This window comes from Microchirus variegatus (genome assembly GCF_963457635.1).
Source record: "Microchirus variegatus genome assembly, chromosome: 3".
Lineage (NCBI taxonomy): Eukaryota > Metazoa > Chordata > Actinopteri > Pleuronectiformes > Soleidae > Microchirus > Microchirus variegatus.
The window spans coordinates 11,758,457-11,781,025 of NC_139804.1; the positions used below are offsets into that span (position 1 = coordinate 11,758,457).

The 22,569-nt window shown below is 39.4% G+C and overlaps 1 protein-coding gene across 1 annotated transcript in view; it reads left to right on the top strand.

Annotated features, from left to right (window-relative positions):
• Window positions 1–22,569, top strand: part of pcnx1 (pecanex 1) — a gene marked incomplete at its 5' end in the record, with an annotated part of 46,865 nt that overhangs the window by 564 nt on the left and 23,732 nt on the right. Inside the window, 8 exons of the mRNA XM_083886077.1 lie at window positions 2,065–2,279; window positions 8,451–8,556; window positions 10,299–10,332; window positions 11,646–11,711; window positions 11,803–13,524; window positions 15,998–16,127; window positions 19,716–19,909; window positions 21,920–22,013. Of these exons, the coding sequence (XP_083742203.1) occupies window positions 2,065–2,279; window positions 8,451–8,556; window positions 10,299–10,332; window positions 11,646–11,711; window positions 11,803–13,524; window positions 15,998–16,127; window positions 19,716–19,909; window positions 21,920–22,013 (2,561 nt within the window). The remainder of the gene's footprint in view (window positions 1–2,064; window positions 2,280–8,450; window positions 8,557–10,298; window positions 10,333–11,645; window positions 11,712–11,802; window positions 13,525–15,997; window positions 16,128–19,715; window positions 19,910–21,919; window positions 22,014–22,569) is intronic.

Genomic DNA, 22,569 nt, shown 5'->3' on the forward strand with positions numbered 1-22,569 from the left:
ATAACACACTTATTCCCCCACTCGCTCTGTTATCTACTTGTTTTCCTACTGTCTGTTGTGATTTCAGAAGAAGAAGCAGCAGGTACCAGCTGTGACTGCAAAATCACAGCTGACAAGGATGTAACAGCAACCTGGCAGCTTTAATCTGCCATTCAAATAAAGGACTGACTGTTTATTTGTGTAGGTTCTTTATCTGGGGGTCTTTTGTTTTCCAAAGGAATAGCACTGTGTTTACTTTTGTCCTCTAAACTGCCCATAAAGGACAAACGTTGAGCAGCTACTATTATCAGGACACTGCATTGGCTTCAAGTAATTTGGACAGTTTAACTGGAATTACTCAAATCACCAGTCAGGACACTTAAAAAAAAAAAAAAAAAAGTTAATGTGTACCTAATAAAGTGGTACCCAATGAGTGTCATTGTGAATTAGTATTGTCTGACCTCTGGCATCAATAATACATTTGTGCCACTCATTGGCATTATTCTCTGTAAACCATAGAGATGTTTATGCATGAAAATCTCTGTAGGTCAGCAGTTTCTGAAGTAGTCAGACTACCGCCATGGAACTTTCAAAGTCAAAGTTAAATCACCTTTATAATCCATTCTGATGCTCAGTTTGAACTCAAGTTTTTGTCTTGACAGTCAGTGCCTACATGCCCTAATGCAGTGAGCTGCTGCCATATGACATACTCGTACGGATTGACAAGGTGTCTCTTATAAAGTGACGGATGAGGTTATTCCCAAGGTCTTGTGTGGTGCACGTGTTGGCAAAATTATAAGCTCAAATGAGACAGAATGTAAAATCTAGATCTTGGTGAAATGAAAACCAAGATAAGAAGTAAATAAACAAAATATGGCGTAACAGAAAACTCTAGGCAGGCTTCATGCAGTTGTTTTGATTTCCAGATCACAAACCACAATTTACGTAGTACTCATAACCTTAATCAGAGCCTCATTAGGACCAGGCTTTGGGTCCCATGAGGACAACTGGTCCTGATAAGGTCAGTGTTTAGATCAGAAAAGGTCCTTCCTACACACACACATGCATGGTTGTATTTGTGGACTGGCTATCAAAGGGTATTATCACACTCTATCATCCATAGATAGAAGTTCTGTCAGTGAATGCATCATCGCAGTTCATCAGTAAATGTCTTCATGTCAGGAAATGGCCGTTTTCTCAGCATACCACCCGCTATATTAAGAAGCTGATGTTTCATATCGGTTCGTGGTTGCCGTTCTATTCCTGGAGTGGAAATATGTCGGTCAGGTCTGTGGTTTATATTGAGCCACAGGTTAAAGCGCTGCTGCAGTTTTTTTTTTGCTGTTTTTTTAAATAACCCCCACACTGATGCAGGAACATGTCTCAAGGACAGTGGAGACGCAGCAGCTCAGACACCTTGTTGTGGTGGACGTGTAGGAGCAGGTGATACTCCCTACCTTTATTTTTATGGCAGTAGTTTTCAAAACCCGGGCATGCATCATAAATAACTGTTGTAATTATATTTTCAGCGAGTAATTGTCAGTTGCTGGTTTGCGCTAGCACCAGGGCATCAATTCAAAATGATTTCAATTATTTATAAATCTGCTGTCTGTTCTTCTGTGATTAGTTGAGAGTGATGTCTTGCCGTTCATATCTGGTTTTGTCCTAAAAAAAATTGAAAATGTTAATTTTACAATGACGATCAGCACATTTTCTCATCAAAGAAGCTGATCTCAGTCTAATATGATTCATAAACAAAGTAGTTGCATATGGTTGTAGGTTGATTGCCTGATCAGTCAAGCAACTGATCATTAGCATTTGATGTATAGGCTGTTGCTCATCGTGAGGGAATGACCTTCACTTCAAAGTTATTAATCTGCCTAAATGTTGTTGTTGTTGTGTTGTCATTTTGGACATTACTGTTATTAAGTGGAGTAATGCAAGGCTTTAAAACATGCATAAACCTATTTAAAATAGGAATAACACAATGAAAGTATACACTTAGAAATCAATAAAAATGTTATATTCCTAGAAAGTAAAATAGTAGGTGTTTTTGAACATTTCTCCTCCTTTCTCGAATCCTAGGCCCTGCCGCCAACCATGGTGATTGTGGGAATCTACTGTGGTGTGATTGCTGCCATGTTTGTGCTGCTGAAGACGGTGAACTACCGCCTCCACCATGCCCTGGATGAGGGGGAGGTGGTGGAGCACCAGGCCAAAGAGAGCCAGGGTAGCAGAGGCGGCACTGAGGGGGCTAACGATGGAGGTGTCACCCGGCGGGAGGACAGCAATGGCCCTGGGTAAGTCATACTCGTGACAGAGTATTCTGAGTAGGAGTATAGAGTAATAGGTAGAGGGCATCATGCTTCCTGAGCAGTGATGACACAGTGTGTGGATGTCAGAAATCTATTAAATTAAGTAATTAAATGACTGTGATATGTCATCATAGAATTGTCATAGTGAATTAAGGCCTCATCCACATGGAAACAGAATTTCCCGTGTAAGATCTGTGTCTTTTTTATTCTAAAAAGTTTTCTGTAAACGCATCATTGTTTCAATGACCTGCATCAAACCTCCCAAAATGACTCACTCTAGTTTACATGCCAGGCCTGCATGTGGCGCTGTAATGCTTCAGATAAGAATTGTGCGCATATCTTGCTCGCTGTGTACAAACCACCAAGGTGGCAACAGTGAATGCAAGAGCTACAGGTTTTTCCCAATGTTGAAAACGTTATGCCGTTTGTTTGTGTTGTTATCAAATGGTGCTAACAATGGCTAGCAAGAGATATGTTAACATTCAAATTTGTTTCCAACTTTTCGACTGGTGGTGATGTCACTCCCAGTTACGACCTCTCATTAAAATGTAACACACCATTATTTCTTCGCTGGTGTATTGAGCAAACACACTTTCAGTTTCAAACCTCCACCTATCGCTGACAGATGGTGGGACAGTGATGCATCTGTATGTGCGTGGTATGCAGCGTCGTGCCGGGTATAAAATGCAGCTACTTCTGTGTCACGGAAACTTTAGCTAAGACATAGAGTTGGGTACCGTTCATAATTGAAACGATACGGTACTGGTATCGGTATCTGGAATTCGGTACCTGTACCAAACAATACCTTATTTCGATTTGAGAACAGTAAATAAATGTCAGTTCGAAATAAACATAGAATACTTAGCACCAGGTCAACAACAACAACAAGACAGCGCTCTTCTTTTTTGCCTGCCCTTTGTCTCTTGTCACAAACAAGTGTTTACACAGTCAGTGTGGACTGTGAGCTAACAGGTCGAAAGTTAGCCACACGGCTAACGCTAGCCACAGACGGCAGGCTAACAACAAGCAAACACTTTTTGAGGAGTCCCCGTTCGACTAGAACGCGTCATTTATCGGCTCTCTCAGCGACTATGCGGGGCAGCTGCTAACGTTGGTAGCTGATGCAGCAGTCGTCACATTCCATGAGTCAAAAACGGTACATTCTCCAGGAAACTTGGGCAGAAGTTACCTGGCTGAAGAAGAGGGCGTTTACTGCAGAATAATGGTGGAGAAAGCTATGTTAAGAGATTCCCCAACCACATTCAATGCATAGACTTAATGCACTTTCTTCTCTATGTTGTGAATAAATAGAGAAATCCTGCACTTTTAACTTTTCACGGAAGTTTTGTTTTCTTAACTGAGACAGGTATCGCGATGTATCGCTATATGATTGTCTTATTCGATATATTGAATATCACAGAGTCGTGGTATCGTGATATTATTATGCTGCGTTCCAGAGCCCATCCAAACACATGGGATGTGGGACTTATCCTACCTCGGCGCTTTAGATTTATGTTTGAAGAGGCATTTTGACTGTCAGCAATTCACTCTCTACTTACATACACAAGCGAGTCGTATATGTAAAAGCGTTACATATCGATATGTAACGTCATGAGTATACTTTTACCGTAGCCCTACATATCTTCATGCTGACAGATAACAACGACATAATTTCACGCCATAACATGGAAAACAAGTTGTGATAAAATTGCTGTGTTTAAAACAAGTCTACACACAGAAAAGTAAAGTTTATAGCCTATTCATGTGACTCCATGGGAGCCGCCATTATTCTCCGACGTCATTTTGGTTAAGTCGGGGTAGGTCGACACTTCGACAGGTATTCCAGTGCACTTTTTCTAGTTGGAGGTAGGATAAGTCCCATGTCCAACTGGTTTGGATGGGCTCTTGAACGCAGTATCGTGGACTATGTATAATCTTGTATCATGAGGTACCCTGTGATTCCCACCACTAATATTTTGTATTTATCCCTTTTTAATGTGATGTAATCCACAGTTGTCTATCAGAGCTGAAGCCAAGGGTTGAGTCATCTGGTGATGAAATGTAAAAAGACACAAGACAGAAAAATCATTATTGTGCTTTAAAAAGTTCCAGAGTCATATCCAGCTTAAACCAGAAGTGTATCTTTGATACGTTGTACCTTCATTTGGAGCAAAAGAGAAACTCACACTTATCTAGGTCAAGGTGTGTAAGTACGTGTAAATTTACATTTACTCAATTGCTTCCTTAAATTACATTTAATTTGTCTACACTCTTGTGTTAACAAGAGTGTTGTTGTCAAGCTTTGTTTGAAAACACAGTACAAGATTAATGCTTGTGTTTTTCCACTGAAAGCTCCTTGCTTTTCTATTTTGCCTTGTGGGCTTCACGTTAAACAAAGTCCTGTTTACATTCAGTGTTTCTCACATAAACACACATTTGTGTGCATCCTTGAGGCTAAACAAGTGTCTTTCCTTATACATGTCAAACTTCCTGGTCAACCCATAAACTAGTGATATATGTATTGGCAGGTACACCGTGTACTGCTTTAATTCACTTTGTCTTGTCATTTGCGTCTTATTTCATAGTCTGTGTGTAGACGCATGAATATGAATTTGGTCATTTGGTTATTTAACACACATATACAGTGGTATGCAAAAGTTTGGGCACCCCTGTAAATGTTCATGATTTTCCTTTATAAATCATTGGTTGTTTGGATGAGAAATGTCAGTTAAATATATCATATAGGAGACAAACACAGTTATATTTGAGAAGTGAAATAAAGTTTATATATTATATGATTTACAGAAAGTGTGCAATAATTATTTAAACAAAATTAGGCATGTGCACAAATTTAGGTACCCATGTCATTTTATTGACTTCAATACCTTTAGCAGTAATTATTGGAACTCAAAATTGGTTTGGTAACCTCAGTGACCTTTGACCCCCATACACAGGTGAATCCAATCATGAGAAAGTGTATTTAAGGAGGCCAATTGTAAATGTTTCTCCTCTTTGCATCTTCGCTGAAGATTGGCAACATGGGAGCCTCAAAACAACTCTCAAATGACCTGAAAACAATGATTGTTCAACATCATGGTTTAGGGGAAGGATTCAGGAAGCTATCTCAGAGATTTAAGCTCTCAGTTTCAACAGTGAGGAACATTGTGAGGAATGTGAAGACCACAGGCACAGTTCTAGTTAAGGCCCGAAGTGGCAGACCAAGAAAAATCTCAGATAAGCAGAGGTGAAGCATGGTGAGAACAGTCACAGTCAACCCACAGACCAGCTCCAAAGACCTACAATATCATCTTGCTGCAGAGGGTGTCAATGTGCATCGTTCAACTATTCAGCGCACTTTACACAAGGAGATGCTGTATGGAAGAGTAATGCAGAAAAAGCATTTTCTCTGCACCCACCACAAACAGAGTCACTTGAGGTAATGCTAAAGCACATTTGGACAAGCCAGCTTCATTTTGGAATAAGGTGCTGAGGACTGATGAAACTAAAATAGAGTTATTTGGGCAAAACAAGGGGCGTTACGCATGGCGCAACTGGGAATCTTAAATCGTTAAAGTTGGGGTCGCATGGATTCCACTCAATATCAGCAGATTCTGGAGAACAATGTCCATGAATCAGTGACAAAGTTGAAGTTGTGCTGGGGCTGGATCTTTCAACAAGACAACGACCCTAAACACTGCTCAAAATCTACTAAGGCATTCATGCAGAGGAACAAATACAACGTTCTGGAATGGCCATCTCAGTCCCCAGACCTGAATATTATTGAACATTTGTGGTGTGATTTAAAGCGGACTGTCCATGCTCGGAAACCATCAAACCTGACTGAACTGGAGATGTTTTGTAAAGAAGAATGGTCCAAAATACCTTCAGCCAGAATCCAGACTCTAATTGGAAGCTATAGGAAGCGTTTAGAGGCTGTTATTTCTGCAAAAGGAGGATGCACAAAATGTTTCTTTTGTGGTGCCTAAACTTACGCACATGCCTAATTTTGTTTAAATAATTCTTGCACACTTTCTGTAAATCATATAAACTTGATTTCACTTCTCAAATATCACTGTTTGTCTCCTATATGATTTATTTAACTGACATTTCTTATCCAAACAACCAATTATTTATAAAGGAAAATCATGAAACTTTTGCATACCACTGTATACACAGGACAGCACAGATGAATCGGCATTAGTTTCAGTTTTGATGTGTCTGTGTTGCTCATCGAGTTATATATAATAAAATAAAATGTAAGTTATAAACAACCTTATTTGACAAAACTTTTCTTGATTTGATTTTTTAATCCATAATTCTTTCATGCTTTCAGATTCCCACAGAGTTCACCATGTGACCCATTTATTTTTTATTTTTTTCCAAGGCGTCAAAATCTGCCACAAACATTTCCAACACACAACGCCATTCATAAGCTAAAAAGCATGCGTGCATGCACGCACACACACGCACACAGACTGACAGACAATGTCCAATGCTTTTTAAGGGATAATTTGGGGCCAAAAAAGGTAAAAAATAGCTTTCGTGGATTAATCGATTATTAATCGATTACTAAATTAATCGGCAACTAGTTTGATAATCGATAATCAGTTTGAAGCTTTTTTCATGATTAAGACAAGATTTCTGATGGTTTTAGTTTCTTAAATGTAAATATTTTCTTGTTTTTTTTACTCCACATAACAAAGAAATCTGAATCATTTTGGTTTGTGAACAAAACAAGACATTCGAGAACATCATCATTTCCAGGTTTGTTTGACAAACACTGATCAACGTTTTTTAACATTATCTGACATTTTATGGACCAAGCGATTCATCGATTAATCAATAATCGACAGATTAATCGATTACGAAAATAATCGTTAGTTGCAGCTCTAAAATATATTTCTGCTTGCTGTTTTTTTTAATTGCGTTGTCCCACACTTTGGCTTTCAGCCTTGGTGCTGTTCTCTAACTTTAAATGCCAGTCTTTCTTTACTTTTTTTATACTTGCGCTCTTTTTTAAGAGGAACAAATGCCAGTGACTTTTTTGTACTGTTTTACTGCCCATGACTTGAAGAGGTGACTCATATTCACATTCCGGAGGGAGCACTAAGCAGGACGCTGAGAGAGGGGAAAAGGCACTCTCAAGCGCTCTCAAGCGCTCTCAACCACAGGAGCAGTCGCTGCTTTGCCCACACATCTGGAGTCACATTCCAGGTTGTTGGAGTTTACAGTAGAGCAGACAAGCTGAGCTGAAGCTGATTAATGTGTTGTTGGTTGTTTTTTTACATCACCACCCACTTGTTTTACTCTCACTGGTCTCCCCCCCCCCCCATTCATTAACTACGTGATATGTGATGTAGTTCATGACTCTCTGTTTGTGTTGTGGTTTGATCCATAATGAAACATGTTTGGCATATGAACTTGATTTATAGACAATCCATTGCAAGTTATTTGTTTTTGACATACCAGCTGTTTAAACAAGCATTTCTGGGCTAAATATAAGCTGAAGAGAGACAGTCGAGGCCTATTTGAAAGTCTTTTAAGTTAAGTGATGTGCTTTTTTTGTGTTGAATCAGGTTGACTTGTTGATGGAGGAAGCACGTAAAAAGGGCTGTATGGGACGAGACAATCAACAATATTATTATCGAGATATTGACAAAATCAAATGATGAGTTGAATTCTAGTGAATGTCCATTAACAGGATAATCATGAATGGAAAGAATTGTGAATAATTTATGTGGGTGACATGAAAATGCTGTCTAGCTCGCCAACATACAGTCCTTGTGATTTATTTAGTGCCACAAGGGGGAGCTGCACCTTTCCATTTATTCCTGCACCTTGTTAGATTCTTGTAAAAAAATTTAAAAATAAATTGGAAAAGTAAGTTTTGTTATTGTAATGTAAATAAATATAGATCATCTGTTTCCTCATAAGATTTCAAAAAATGTTTTGTAAAAAGCAAATGGATACAAACCAAGTTTTGAAGTACAGACACAAGGCTCTGTCCAATTTCTGTTTCCAAACCCACATTTTTTTATTGTAGTAATATTGCAATTGCAAATATTTTGGCTAGGATAACTGTGACATGCAAGTTTTATATTATTCTGCACTGTGCCTATAAATAATATGTTTGTGTGTGTGTATGTGTGTGTGCAGGGATCCTGGAGGGGGTATTGAGATGGCAGATTTCATCAGGCAAGAGACTCCTCCAGTGGACTGCAGTTCTAGGAACTCCTATATTGGGATGGAGTCTAACCAGCAGGTGAGCAGAGCAGTGGTTTGCTGCAAACCTCATATCCAGTAACACGGCCCTGATTGAATGACCTACACCCTTCTCTTCCTTCTTTTCAGCAAGAGCAGGCAAATGTTTTTTTTCTTTTTAATGCAACTCATTTCAAATAAATGACAGCAAATGCGCCAAACCAGTTAGCCTCCTGGTTCAGGCCAGAACTACACTTAGTGTCTGTTTAATTTACTGTCCATCTTGTTTCTGCTAAGTGTGAGGTCCTGCAATGTTTTGGCTCACATGAAGTACAGCTGAGTCCAAAATGACTCCCCATTCAAATGCACCCTGTGGAACTTCCCGTGTAAGTAAACAATGGTTATAAACATCCAGTGTTTCTCACCAAAAATCGTTGTTTAACAAAAGTGTCGGATACAATTTTTCTTCTTTCTTTTTGAAGCTGATTTTCTTGAACGTCTTAATCCAGTATTGTTTGGATTTACTGGCTTTGACTCTTCTTTGCTTTTGTTTTTGCATATGTTCATGTCATTATTGCCATACATTACTGCCTTTTAATATAGATTTTAGATTATCTGTCAAAATACTGGCAATGTGGTTCATTTGGCAGTCAAACAAATCATCAGTTGGTCATTTAATTAAGTCATCAAAAGTAAAAATGAAAGGCTTCAGTATCTGTTGTTTTGTTCATACTTCTGTCTTGATTACATACTGTTACATACATATAATTTGTTTTCTTTTGACAATACTTTAAAGAAATACAAACGGCTTGAAGATTCCTAAGGAGAAAATGGCCAAGTTTAAATGAATTTATCTTTTATAATTGTGGAAGTAGCTGTTAGTTTGCATGCGTATATACGTGTGTAATGGTGCGTTCCATTTATAGTTGGAAATGTCCTAGTCTGAAGTTTCAACTGCAATGTCCCCTTAAGGCCTGTGCTCCGCAAGAACAGAAATGTGTTCTCTCTACCAGGGCTGCGAGAAAAGTGACGTCATTATTTTCCTGCATTTTCTCACTTGTTCTTGACACATAATCTGGGGCAGAACCTTTGTCTTGTGTGGTGTCCGACAAATATTGTGTGATTGGCCAGAAATTTGAAATGGATGTGGTTATCGCGGAAATGTTGTCTTGCCACCTCAAGAAAAAGAACACGTCTCTGTTCTTGCAGAGTATGCACAGGCCTTGAAAGGTGAAACAACCTCACAAACCCTGACATAGGATTCCAACATGGCTACCACTTGCATCAAAAACACTCTGCTACTTTAACTGTTAATTGCACTTATGTCTTATTTGTTTCACATTAAGTCAATTTTTTTTTGATCCTTGGACACGCTGCCAAGTTGTTAATTTGTGCTTGCTAGCAGTGGCTAACCAGAAAACGCATTTGTGTCCATGTTCCCGGCTTTTCACTTTGAATGCAGTCAGTATGAAGGTGACATTACTCCCAGTTGTGACCTCCGACGTAAATGGAATGCACTACGAACACACAGGGTTTCATATGATCTCTACGACATGCAGCAGCTCACGGTCACCTGATATTCTCTTAAATATACAAAGTTATGGCGCTGTTTTATTCTGTGAGATATATTTAAGCTCTGAATCCTCATGGGTGTCTTGTCCGTGGTTCATCAATCAGTCGAGAGAAGCCAAAACTTTACTCTGTGATAAAAGTAATGATCACCCACAATGTCATTGTGATTTCTGGACCAAAGGCTTTCAAAAAACAAACTTGAGCTGACTTATCTTTTTTATTTAATTTCAGATTATGTCCATTCATGGAAGAACAGTTGCCAAAGGTAACGATGACTGCACATACTTTGTCGTGTATACAAATATAATTTTTCAAATCATTGTTTTCTGTGCTTCTGTAAGTTATTTACACATTTAAAGATACTGTGTGTAACATTTAGAGGTTACAGGTTGCTGCTGAATATCCCTCACTTAAGTCTTCCCTTTCAAGTGTGTTGGATAATATATGCTTCATTTGTCCATTGTGGGCTACTGTAAGAACATTGTGGTCCAAAACCTTGGCATCTACAGAGCTGACCCAGCTCCTGATATACACTAAATATACATTCTAGGCTGAAAACACACTCATGCAATCCTTATACTCCAATACTTATTTAAACATGATTATTTTATCCTTAATTTCTGCCGGATGAGGACGATTGACTGTTTGCACAGTGTCACTTACAACTTCTAGTAAAATATTAGCCATCCTCTTTACTAGTGGTGAGTTGTTGTTAAAGGCCTAAGGTAAAATTAGTGATTAAAGAAGGAGATTATAGACAGAGAATCTTAACATTGTTTTTTAGCAGTTATTTTAGTAGTTAGCCCTGAGGGATTCAACATGAACTATAAAATGAAAAAGGCATTTAAGTGTAAGTATCGTGAGAGGAAAGAAGTCCAGCACTGCTGCATCTCTCTGTGCACGGCCTCCACAAAATTCTATTACTGTGTAATTCGCAGTAATTCTTCAAGAACTCTTGATTGAGACGCTGAGAAAATGACACAATAATTGAACCTGGAGCTTTACTCTGGATTTGCTGTCGTGAGCATTAGAGCGGCTGCATTGTCTGAATAATTCAGCTTGTTCTCTAATTAGTTGGTGGTTGGAAATGGTCTAAAGTGGGACAGGAGTTCTACTGGGCTTAAGCTTTTAAATGGTTTTCTCCTCTTTGGTTCCATCTACTCAAATGTCCATCACAGACTCCAGTGAAGTATAGCCAGGCAAAATTCAATCCGAATTCGAATTCGGTCTATTTTTGTTGTAAAAGTTATCTCATGTAGCCATCAAGGCATGAAAGGAACCTGTGAGCACCTCATTGCTTCATCAAATTTTATTTCAAGCCACTTGCAAACAAATCACAGATGTAGAAGTTATGTCAGTGTTCCCCCACGGCTTGCATTCTATCATGCTGATTTGAGCATTCATTAAGACACTGGGAATTGGTTATAACACAATTGGTGTATATATAAGGGTTATATAGCAGTATACCCCTGCTGCTTAGATAATAGCAGGGGATTTACTGTACTCTTTGCTACAGAGGACAAGAATAGTGGTCTGAAACCTGTCCAATCTTAAGTTCTGTCCTACTGATTTTTGCAGGAGAGATGGGAAAAACCTCCGATGACATCAGTTTGACTCTTGTTGAGAGCTTTAGTCATGATCACGGTAAACGTCATTTTTCATATCATATTTTTGTGTGTGTGAGCGTTGTATTTTGACACCTTATTCATTCAAACATTTCTTGGTGTCCATTTAGATCTGCTGTCAGATGCCAAGATGTACTGCCTTGTTCCCAATGACTCCTTCGCCTCACTGCAGCCTTCAACCTCCCTGTGTCCTTCAGAGCTGTCCCGGGAGCCTGCTGATGTATTTAACTCTGCTGCTTATCACTTCAGCCTGTCGCACTCCTCCTGTGACACCGAGGTAACCAGTCACGCATCCATGCAATCTCAGACCTTTAGGAAAGAACTCCTTTCTCGGGGCCTCACTCGAACCTCTAGCTCAGCGGGTTCTGCTTTCCCTGACCCGTCTTTACCAGACTTTGCTCTGTACCCTCCGCCTAGAAGAGGCGGTCTTGACCCTGTGTGTGAGCTGGAGACTGCCAGACCATACAGGTCAGGGGTGTGTGACAGAGAAGTGCCCGAGCAGCTGTACCAGCAGGACCAAGCTGTGCCCTCCACCTCTGGAATAGACTGCTACAAACACAAAGAGCTATGCAGAGTTGCTCGCTCAGCTTCTAGAGAAGCAGGGGAAGGTAGTTCAGGACTGTACCAAGTGGATGTAAGTGGTGGTGGGAAAGGCTTCAGTGGAGGAGGGAAGTCCCAGGGAGGGGAGCACAGTGCTGATAGCCTGAGGAGCTTGAGTACTCGCAGTAGTGGGTCCACGGAGAGCTACTGCAGTGGCACAGATAGGGACACCAACAGCACTGTCAGCAGCTTTCATAGTGAGCAGACCAGCTCTACACACGTGGAGAGCCTGCTCTCTCTTTCAGGGGATGAACGTGTACGGAACAGAGGAGATGCTGTATCTGCTCCTGCAGATGGCAGGACTACGAGCCTCGGCAGCGTTAGCTCACGAGGCCTCAACAAACTTACTTCCAGGGAGGCCAATAAAAACCCGCATGCCAATGAGCTGACTTCTAAACAACCTGCTGACACGCCATCAGCTGCAGTCCAAGAGCTTGTAGAACCTGGAAGATGCCAGGAAGAGCCTGGCATCAGGACCCGAGCAGATGGCTCAACTGATGTAGCTGCAACAGAGCAGGAGCAAGTGAACATGGACGTTCAACCAAAGTCAGGAAACATTGTTCAGAGGACTTCTTCCCTGTCAACAGGGCGCAGTGGACGCCGGCGTTCTGGCAAGAAAAGGGCAAGCAGCTTTGACGCCAGTCGTCACCGGGACTACATGTCTAAACGCAGCATGGCCAAGCCTTGTAGTGCTGTGTTTACTGGAGGTGGAGAGGAGGATTCCAGTGATCAGAGTGAACTCAGCTGTGCCTCCAGTCTTCATTCTACCAACCACCAAAGCGCAGACAGCTCATCTAGTACCACTTCCCGCTCCTGCCACTCACCAGAGGGCCTCTACCGGGCCCTGAAAGCCAAGCACACTGGAGGCGGTGCAGCCTCTTCCTCCACAGTAAAAGCTGTGACAGGATCTGAGGCAGGAGTAGGAGGAAGGAGACGGGCCTCCCGCCGTACCCCCAGCACAGGCAGTGCCAAAACACATGCCAGAGTATTGAGTTTGGACAGTGGTACGGCTGCCTGCCTTAATGATCCCAGTCGCCTAGGTGCTCCAGCTGGACCACGGCCACTCACCACCTCCAAGTCAGACCTGGAAGCCAAAGAAGGGGAAGTCCTCGATGCAGCATCCCTGCTGGGCCGGGCCTCCCAGCTGGAGTCAGTAACCCGCTCCAGAAACAGTCTGCCCAACCAGGCAGCTTTCACTGAGCCTCAGGACGCCACTGCTGCTTCCCTGCGGGGTACGTTCCACTCACAGCACTCCACACACACAGCTTTATTGCTAGTGTTTGATGACTAATCCATATAGTATGTTGTTGTTGTTGTTGTTGTTGTTGTTGTTGTTGTTGTTGTGGTGAATGTGAATCAAAAGAAAGGTCCTATTCAAATAAGTCCAAATGTAACTGTAGATTTGAATCCACCTGGTATGTATGAATTTTGAGAATTATCAGAAGAAGTGCTTGCTAAAAGAACACAGACACCGTTTGTCTGATTTCCCGAGTATTTATTTATCTTTGGCCCTTGCAAGAGTATAATTATTAAATTCAGATTTCATGTCTGTGTTTCTCTGGTTGTGAGGACTAAAAGCAACTTTGGATGTTTTGATGTTGAGGACATTTTGGCCAGTCCTCGCACCTCCAAAGGATCTTTTTTTTGAGGACACTTGATTTCAGGGTCAGTGTTAGGTTTTGGTTGCAATGTTGGTAATCGAAAAGGTAGCTGCTTGCTGTGCTGTCTGCCTTGCTCATTCAGTGTAACCATGGTGAGTTTCCATGAAGTGAAAATCCCAAAGCATGGTGTTCCCCGCATAGATCACTATTAGCATGATGGCACAGTGTGTGCTTTGTTCTGAGGTTAGACAAACAGCAGCTCTCTCATACACACATTTCCTCCCCCACATTCTTCAAACTGGATATTGAATATTATTCTTTGATTTTTTTTAAGAAGTTCCCATCTGTTTTGGTTTTTGTTCTTTGGCTTCTGTGTGTTGCGAACACGTTTTATGATCCTCCTGCTTCTTGTTTCACTCTTCTACTCTGCAAACCTCCAGGGATAGACGATATTAGAAGCAGGATCTGCCTGAACATGACAGCTGTTTACCAGAAATCCCATAATTAGCCATTTATTATCCTTGGGTTCCCCTCTCTTTCGCAATGTTACATAATTATTTATTATATTTATTACCCAAGTCCAAGCCCTCTCGGTCACATGTATAGGTGAATTTTCTGACACAAACCAATATTTGATTGGTAATGAAATTTGACATAAAGTTGTGGTTTCTTGGTGGAAATTTGTTGGACATCTGCACATTTTTAAACCTCATGGAATTATTGTGCTGATTTAATTTGCTGCAGCTGCCTTACCCAGTATTTTTAGTGAATAAATACCTCGTACTACGGTGTAACCAAAGTCACCCCGTCCCATTCCCAATATAATACACTTTTATTTTTGACATGCTGTTCTCGCTTAAGTGTTAGCTAAATTTAGCTAGGTTACTTTAGCTACAGCCTGCTAAATCACTTGGCTGCAGTTAATGGTCTTCTAAGTGGCCGTGATAAACCTTTCATTGGTTTCTATCACAAGGCTTAAATAAGAGCTAAACACGTTATGTTTTATTTGTAGATTTGTTTGTTTTTCTACAGATTGGTCTTGTTCCTTTAGCTATTTGCAGGCTGCCCAGTGCTAATGTCACCACAACAGAAGACTGCTCTTCTTTTATTGTCCACAAAGCTAGAACATTTCTGGAAATGTTCTTGTAAGCCTCCTAGTCATATTTCTGCACAAAATACAACAGGAATATCCTGTCCTGAAAATGAGATTTCCCTGCTGCATTATTGGTATGTATAAAGCAGAATCCATTAAATGCCTGAAACTAACCTAATTAATTTTCTGGACATTTTCTGGAATTCAAGCTGTATGTAACCAGCCGATGTGGCTGCAAGTAACAATGATGTTATTATAATAAGACGCAGCATAACACAAGTAAAGACAGGTCATACAGTCATAGTGACACACTGTCTGTACAAGTTTGTTTTTACAGCTTTGTCACCATGACTTAACATCTACACCAGACCAAATAAAGCTGTAAACTCCAAGTCTAGTGAATTGCACCATGTTTGAAAGTAGAGGAACTGTGCACAAATCTACACCAACTCCACTCAGTTTCCCACAGTGTCAATGTAGTGCCCTATCTATTGATCACATCAATAACTCACATTTAAAAAAAAAAAAAAGTTATGAACAAAAAATAGACAAATGTGGGCAGAACTTTTTATTCACAAAGAAACCAATATTTTACTTTAAAGTTATTGCCCCAAATGAACATTGCACTTTAACTGCGTGAGACTTAATTCTAGATCCACTTTGTCAGTGCCGTTGAGCAGAAAAATAATGATACAATATTTTTCTACAAATGCATCCATTATATTGAATAGACCTTCTTATAGAAACAACAAAGATAGTTACAGTCAATAATAATGGAAACAAAGGGGAAATAAATCATTTATGTCACGGCACACATGTACATCATGCTCCAGTGTTGTTCTGTCCCTTTTATGGTCAATCTCATCTTGGGGTGACACTTTACATTAAGGAGATTTGGTAATCGCTCGAGTATTTTAAATTGTAGTTGAACCCCACCATGTCATATGGGATTATTATGTTGGAGTGGAAAAATCCAGTCTCACTGGCCGCTGATGTCTCTTACTGTAACAGCCCCGGGGAGCGAGGAGGCGGTCGTATTTCGGCGTGAGCGTAGCACGTTTCGCCGGCAGGCAGTTCGGCGGCGACACAACGCGGGGAGTAACCCCACCCCACCCACCTCCCTCATTGGATCTCCTCTCAGGTACGCCCTGCATGGAGCTGGGACTCTTTTCTGTCGTTACGTTGCCTGGTATGAGCATGTAGCCAGGTGGCGCTCTTTCCTGCACCACAGCAACGCCTGCACATGACATCAAGCAAGGCATCATCTATTTCACTGGGATGGGTGTCTCCTCTCTGCATGTGATATCATTGGTTCTCCTTCTCCTTTCAAGACCTCACTCTTCTCATCCTGTTGTCATACTGTCTAATATTTTAAAATCCACATTTTTGGCATGGTTTTTCATACTCGGATGCACAAAGTTCTTCTGACTAATCTAGTGTCTCTCATGGCATCTCCTCTCAGGACTATGCGTGATTGATTCAATAATACAGACATGCTGCTGTATCAAATTGCTTTGCCCTTTTAAGCAAACTTTCTAAAGAGAGGGAGAAAAACGACAATTAAAAAAAAAAAAAAATCTAAAGGTCAACGTCTGCAGTGTTCAACCACAGGAATTTACTGCATTGTTGCTGTTTTCAACTCCCAGGCTGATTTTCTGTTGGTTTTATGTGCCTGTCTTTACACCACGTTATTTAAATGTCTACTTTTTTACTTTTCTTTTTGTATACTTTTCTAAGAATCTAATGATTTTTTTATTCATGCCAGTTGTAGTCTTTTCAGGAACCACATCAGTTTTTATTAAATTTGTGTCAACTCTAACTCCTTTTTGGTCAGAGTTGGCATTTAACCTTTGCTGTGCAAGATTAGAGGGACCTTGCCATAAATGGAAGGTCACAGGAAACCGCGTGAAACCATCTGCATTATGCCATGTGAAGTGGTCACACTCAGTGTTTATGTTCCACTAGTTATATGCTGTGGATGTTCAGCTGTTCACCTCCAGCCGTGGTGCTACGTATTCCTGCAAACCATGTACCTGACAAGGACACATGTTAAATGTTTAGAGAGGTAAACAAACATGCAAAACAAACATTTCAAGGACCTTCTTAGTGCAGTACTGCATATACTGCAGTTTTTGACTACTTATTGTAACCTTCCAGCAATAACTTTAAGAAGAACATGGTGCGTGTTACGCTCTGGATTAATTACCTTTGAATACACTGATCCAACAGTAATGGAATTTATCAGTGTCGTGTATAATTCAACATAATTGGGAGGGACATAGTTACTGTTAGTTTTGCATTTGCTTCATAGCTTAAAGAAGAACTGTGACAGCACGTTATGTCATCATCAAGGTCTGTCTGTGTTAGAGAAACAAGTATTTTGAAGTTTTAATGGGTAAAATGGGTAAAAGAAAATGGGTATAGAATAGTTAGAATTGTGTTACTTTTGACACTTTTTCAGCACACCGTTACGGCACGGCTCAACTTGGCACGGCTGATTGGCACAGAGTATCGTATTTAACAGGGGAGTCTGGTGTATTTAGCGGTACTAGTAATGGGAAATGAGATTAGTGCTGGAACAGCACAGTGAATAAGTTCCATTATTGTGGAAAAAACTATTACATTACACCAATATTTGCATTAAATGTGAACAGTAAGTGTTAAAAGCAAGATGGTGATGGAACTAGAATACAGCTGATGTTCGGGTCAATGTTGATTCTGATATAATGAAGTAATACATATACATAGTAATACATATACATGTGTGTGTATATATATATATATATATATATATATATATATATATACACGTATGTAAGTGTGTGTGTGTATATATGTATATGTATATATGTATATGTATATATGTGTGTATATGTATGTATATATGTGTGTATATGTATATGTATATACGTATGTATGTATATGTGTATATATATACATATGTATATATGTGTATATGTATATGTATATATGTGTATATGTATACATATATATGTGTGTATATGTATATGTATATGTGTGTATATGTATATATATACATATATAATAATAATAATGCATTATATTTAAGGTGCCTTTCAAGACACTCAAGGTCACCGTACAACAACAAAATAAAAATAACAAAAGGTAAGAGCAACGGGTAGAGAGTTAGAGGGAGTAGGCCTGTTTAAAAAGGTGGGTTTTCAGATGGGATTTAAAGATGGCGAATGAAACAATGTTTCTGATGCCGGGGGGGAGGGAGTTCCAGAGGCGGGGGGAGATCGGCTGAAGGCTCTGGCCCCCATGGTGGTCAGACGGGCAGGAGGCACAATGAGGCTGATAGATGAGCCAGATCTTAGTGTCCGGGAAGGGGTGTTGGTGTGAAGTAGGTCAGAGAGGTATGGGGGAGAGAGGTTATAGATGGCCTTGAAGGTGAGAAGCAGAATTTTGAAATCCATGCGGAATTTAACCGGAGGCCAGTGAAGCTGTTGCAGAACAGGTGTGATGTGATTGATAGAAGGGATCCTGGTGATGATCCGGGCAGCAGAGTTCTGAACCAATTGGAGTTTATAAATGGACTTGTGGGGAAGACCAATAAGAAGGGAGTTACAATAGTCCAGGCGGGATGTGACCATGGAGTGGACCAGGATAGCAGTGGAGTTCGGAGTAAGGGATGGGCGGAGACGGTTGATGCTGCGTAGGTGGTAATAGGCAGACCGAGTGGTGTTATTGATGTGGGTCTGGAATGAGAGAGTGCCGTCAAGGACGACACCCAGACTCTTAACCTGTTGGGAGGGGGAAACAGAGGAGTTATCGATGGGGATGGTGAAACTTGGAGTGTTGGCGAGAGTGGATTTGGAACCTATGAGGAGAACCTCGGTTTTGTCACTGTTGAGTTTCAGGAAGTTGGAAGAGAACCAGGTTTTGATTTCTTGTAGACAGTTACAGAGGGAGGAGGGCGGGAAGGTGGAGGTGGGTTTGGAAGAAAGGTAGAACTGGGTGTCGTATATATGTATGTGTATATGTACATACATGTGTATATGTGTACATATATATATATATATATATATGTGTATATATGTACATATATATGTGTATATATATATGTGTATATATGTACATATGTACATATATATGTATATATAAATGTATATATGTATATATATGTGTATATATGCATATGTATATATATGTGTATATATGCGTATATATATATGTGTGTACATATATGTATATGTACATATGTATATGTGTATATATATATATACATATATGTATGTATATTATACAAATATATATATATAGACACGTGTGTGTGTGTGTATATATATATATATGTGTGTACATATATATATATATATATATATATATATATATATATATAAACATAAACATACATACATACATACATACATACATAGAAAAAGAAGTGGGCAACGATTCCTTAAATATAATCCTTTACAGAAATCTAAGTGAGGCTTGATGTTTCCAATTTCACTATAAAGTTCACCTTAATAATACCATAAAAAAATAAACATTTTAATATTTTTTTAATATATATATATATAAATAAATGAAAGCACAGATACAGCAATTAGTGTGTGCATCACACTGATATCCCTTCATAATGTGACATTAATTCATCTCCCTCCCTCTGTGGTGATTCATATCAACAGCAGCACTCTCCCCCTCAAGCCTTTCACCTCTTCTCATTTCCTCCTTCCTCTTCTCCCTTCTTCTCCTCCAACAGTCTTCAGGAGGCTCTGAACCAGGCCTCCCAGCCTTCTACTTCCCAGGTGAAAAGTCAGCCATCCAGAACCCCGTCTCAGGTGACTGTGCTCAGCACAAGCGCCTCCCTGCTGGCCAGGAATGGAAGCACACACCTGGAGGGTTCTCAGGACAAGGCCTCAACCGTTGGCGCCACCAGCTTGCAGGATGACTTTGGTAGGGAGCAAACGAGAGCTGAGGTGTTTTGATAGAGGAATTTGTCACTGGTCATTGAGGGGGAAGTGGATCTGATAGTCTTCAGTGTTGTTCTGGTTTTATATTCTTTGCTTCAACTGTTGCTGCAGTGGCTTTGATGGTTTGCAGATGTTTGAAGAGAGCTCAGTTACAGATTTTAAAGCAGTGTTGTCCACAGTTGGAGTTGGACAAGTGGACTGTCTGTCTGAACGGCAGTGAGTCAAAACTAAGCACAATATCCATGCTCCATTAATCTGTGTCTGTGATATTGTGTCAGCAGCCAGGACTTGAACTCACATAGTTGTGTGATGCCCTTCTTCTGATAATTTGATCCACAGTAGTTTCTTCTTTTGAGACGCAATCATTTTCTGTTCTGTTCTTAGTGGTCCTTATTGTCTGCATTATATAATGTTAGGGCTCCATTATTGATTCATCTGTTGATTATTTTGTTTGATTAGTTGTTTGGTCCATAAAATGTTGAAAATAGTTGATTGTTGTTTCCCAAACTTTAGAATGAATATGTTCTTAAATGCCTTGTTTTGTCCGCAAACTAAAATGATTGAGTTTTACTGCTTTCTTTGTTATATGGAGCAAAGAAACCAGTAAACATTCACATTTAAGGAGCTGAAAAATGACAGAACTTCTTTTTAATTATAAAAAACCCCACTCAGTCATCAATTATGAAAGTACTTTGCGAGTAATTCAGTCATCAATTAATAATCGATTAAATGTCACAGCATGTAATTGTGATTCCTCAGTTGCACAAAGCATCATCTTTAAAGCATTGTACAATGAGTCATGCTGAACAGATATGCTTAAATAAGTAGAGGCACTTTATTCATTCATTTATTTATTTTTAAATAATCTCCTTATCAACCAAAATGCAATAATCTGCCATTTCCACAAATAAACAGAATAAGGATTATATGCAAAAAAAAATAACATTTACAAACAGATACCCTTTTTCCTATTGTTTGTGTTTATTTCTGTTTCACATTATTTGCTACATCAGACTGGACAATATTATTGGCTGATACTTGGCTGGGCAACATGCATCTTAAACAGTTGGTTTTTAAAAAAGAATGTTGAATCTTTTTTTATTTACCATAATGGTATAAACATGAATAAAGAATGTAAATAGATTAGAATCAAGTTGCATGTATCCGAGGTAGGGATGGATCATGAGTATCGAAAAATTGATTACTCATTTCAGTTTTAGATGTCGATTGGCGTGCTTATCTCCCTGCTTTTCATAGGAACCACTGTATTCTTTTTAACATGAGATCAGACGAAAAGGATCCAACCGCAAGATGGAGGCGGGACTTGTGATCACGAGGTGTCTACGTAATGAACTCTCTATGGAGAAAGCAAACTAGAAATTACAAATTTTTTGTGTCACAGAACTCGGTTTTAAGATCATTTGAGGCAAGAAATTAGTCACTTCATTTCAAAATGTACATCAAGATATGACATTTTTATAATTGTCGGAGGTGAAGAGCTGCACTTATGTCTTATTGAAATGAACTATTGGCTCAGAAACCTGTTTTTTTCCGTCAATTATTTGACTAATAAGATACGTTAGATATGTTTTAGCTTGGAATACCTATCCATAATCTCAGGTTGGGTATTGTGTTACAGTACTAAGATTTCTAGTATATCCTCAACAGAAATAAGTTTATATATAAAATGTCACTTATATCCTGCTCATAAAACTGTGTTGGATTTGTGTTCATCCTTAAAGTAAGTAAAGTAAAGAACAATAACAGAACTACAGTGGAAATGAAATGACTGACATGTTTATATATCATCTGTGAGAGAGTGCACATTAGCTCAGGTGAACACCATAATGTTGCAAAAGCATCCGATTCCCTGCCTGTAGATGTCCAGTTTAATGGAAATGTTTCCTTCACACAAACTCTCAGACTGTGATTTCTGTTGACTTAACATGAGTCTCTTTTTTCTATCTCGTGTTTTTATTTTATTTTTCCCCAGGAAAGCTCACGCCCTCCTTATACGAGGCTGGTGGATGTGACATGTCACTGGTCAATTTTGAACCTGCAACCAGACGAGCCTCCAATAACATATGGTCAGTGTCAAACTGATAATTAAACTGATGTGTTTCATGGGGTTTCAGGTGGTAAAATTCACCCAATGCTGCACATATTTAAAAAAAAAAAAAAATGTCATAGTGTAATTTACTCTCAGTAGAAGGTTGGACAGATACAGAGTTTACTTTCAAGCAAAAATACCTCCTGCTTCTCACCTGATTATTTGCAGTTTCTCTGTTTAATGTGACAGATGACTGATATGTGAAAAAAGATAATTTTATTATTATAATAATAATAATAAAAAATATATATTTTTTTTAGATGTATTTAGATTTAAATTAACATGGTTTTATCTTTAAAGAAACTTTATTTTTTCTGTTATCATCTTTGCTGTTCTTGTGTGTCTTGACACCAGTGTTGTAATGTAACGAAGCACAAATACTTTGTTACTGCACTTAAGTAGAATTTTCACATATCTGTACTTCTTTATTTATATTTCTGACAGCTTTTACTTTTACTCCACTACGTTTCCTAAATAAAATGTGTAATTTTACTTCGATACATTTGATTTAACCGCCTTAGTTACTCGTTAAT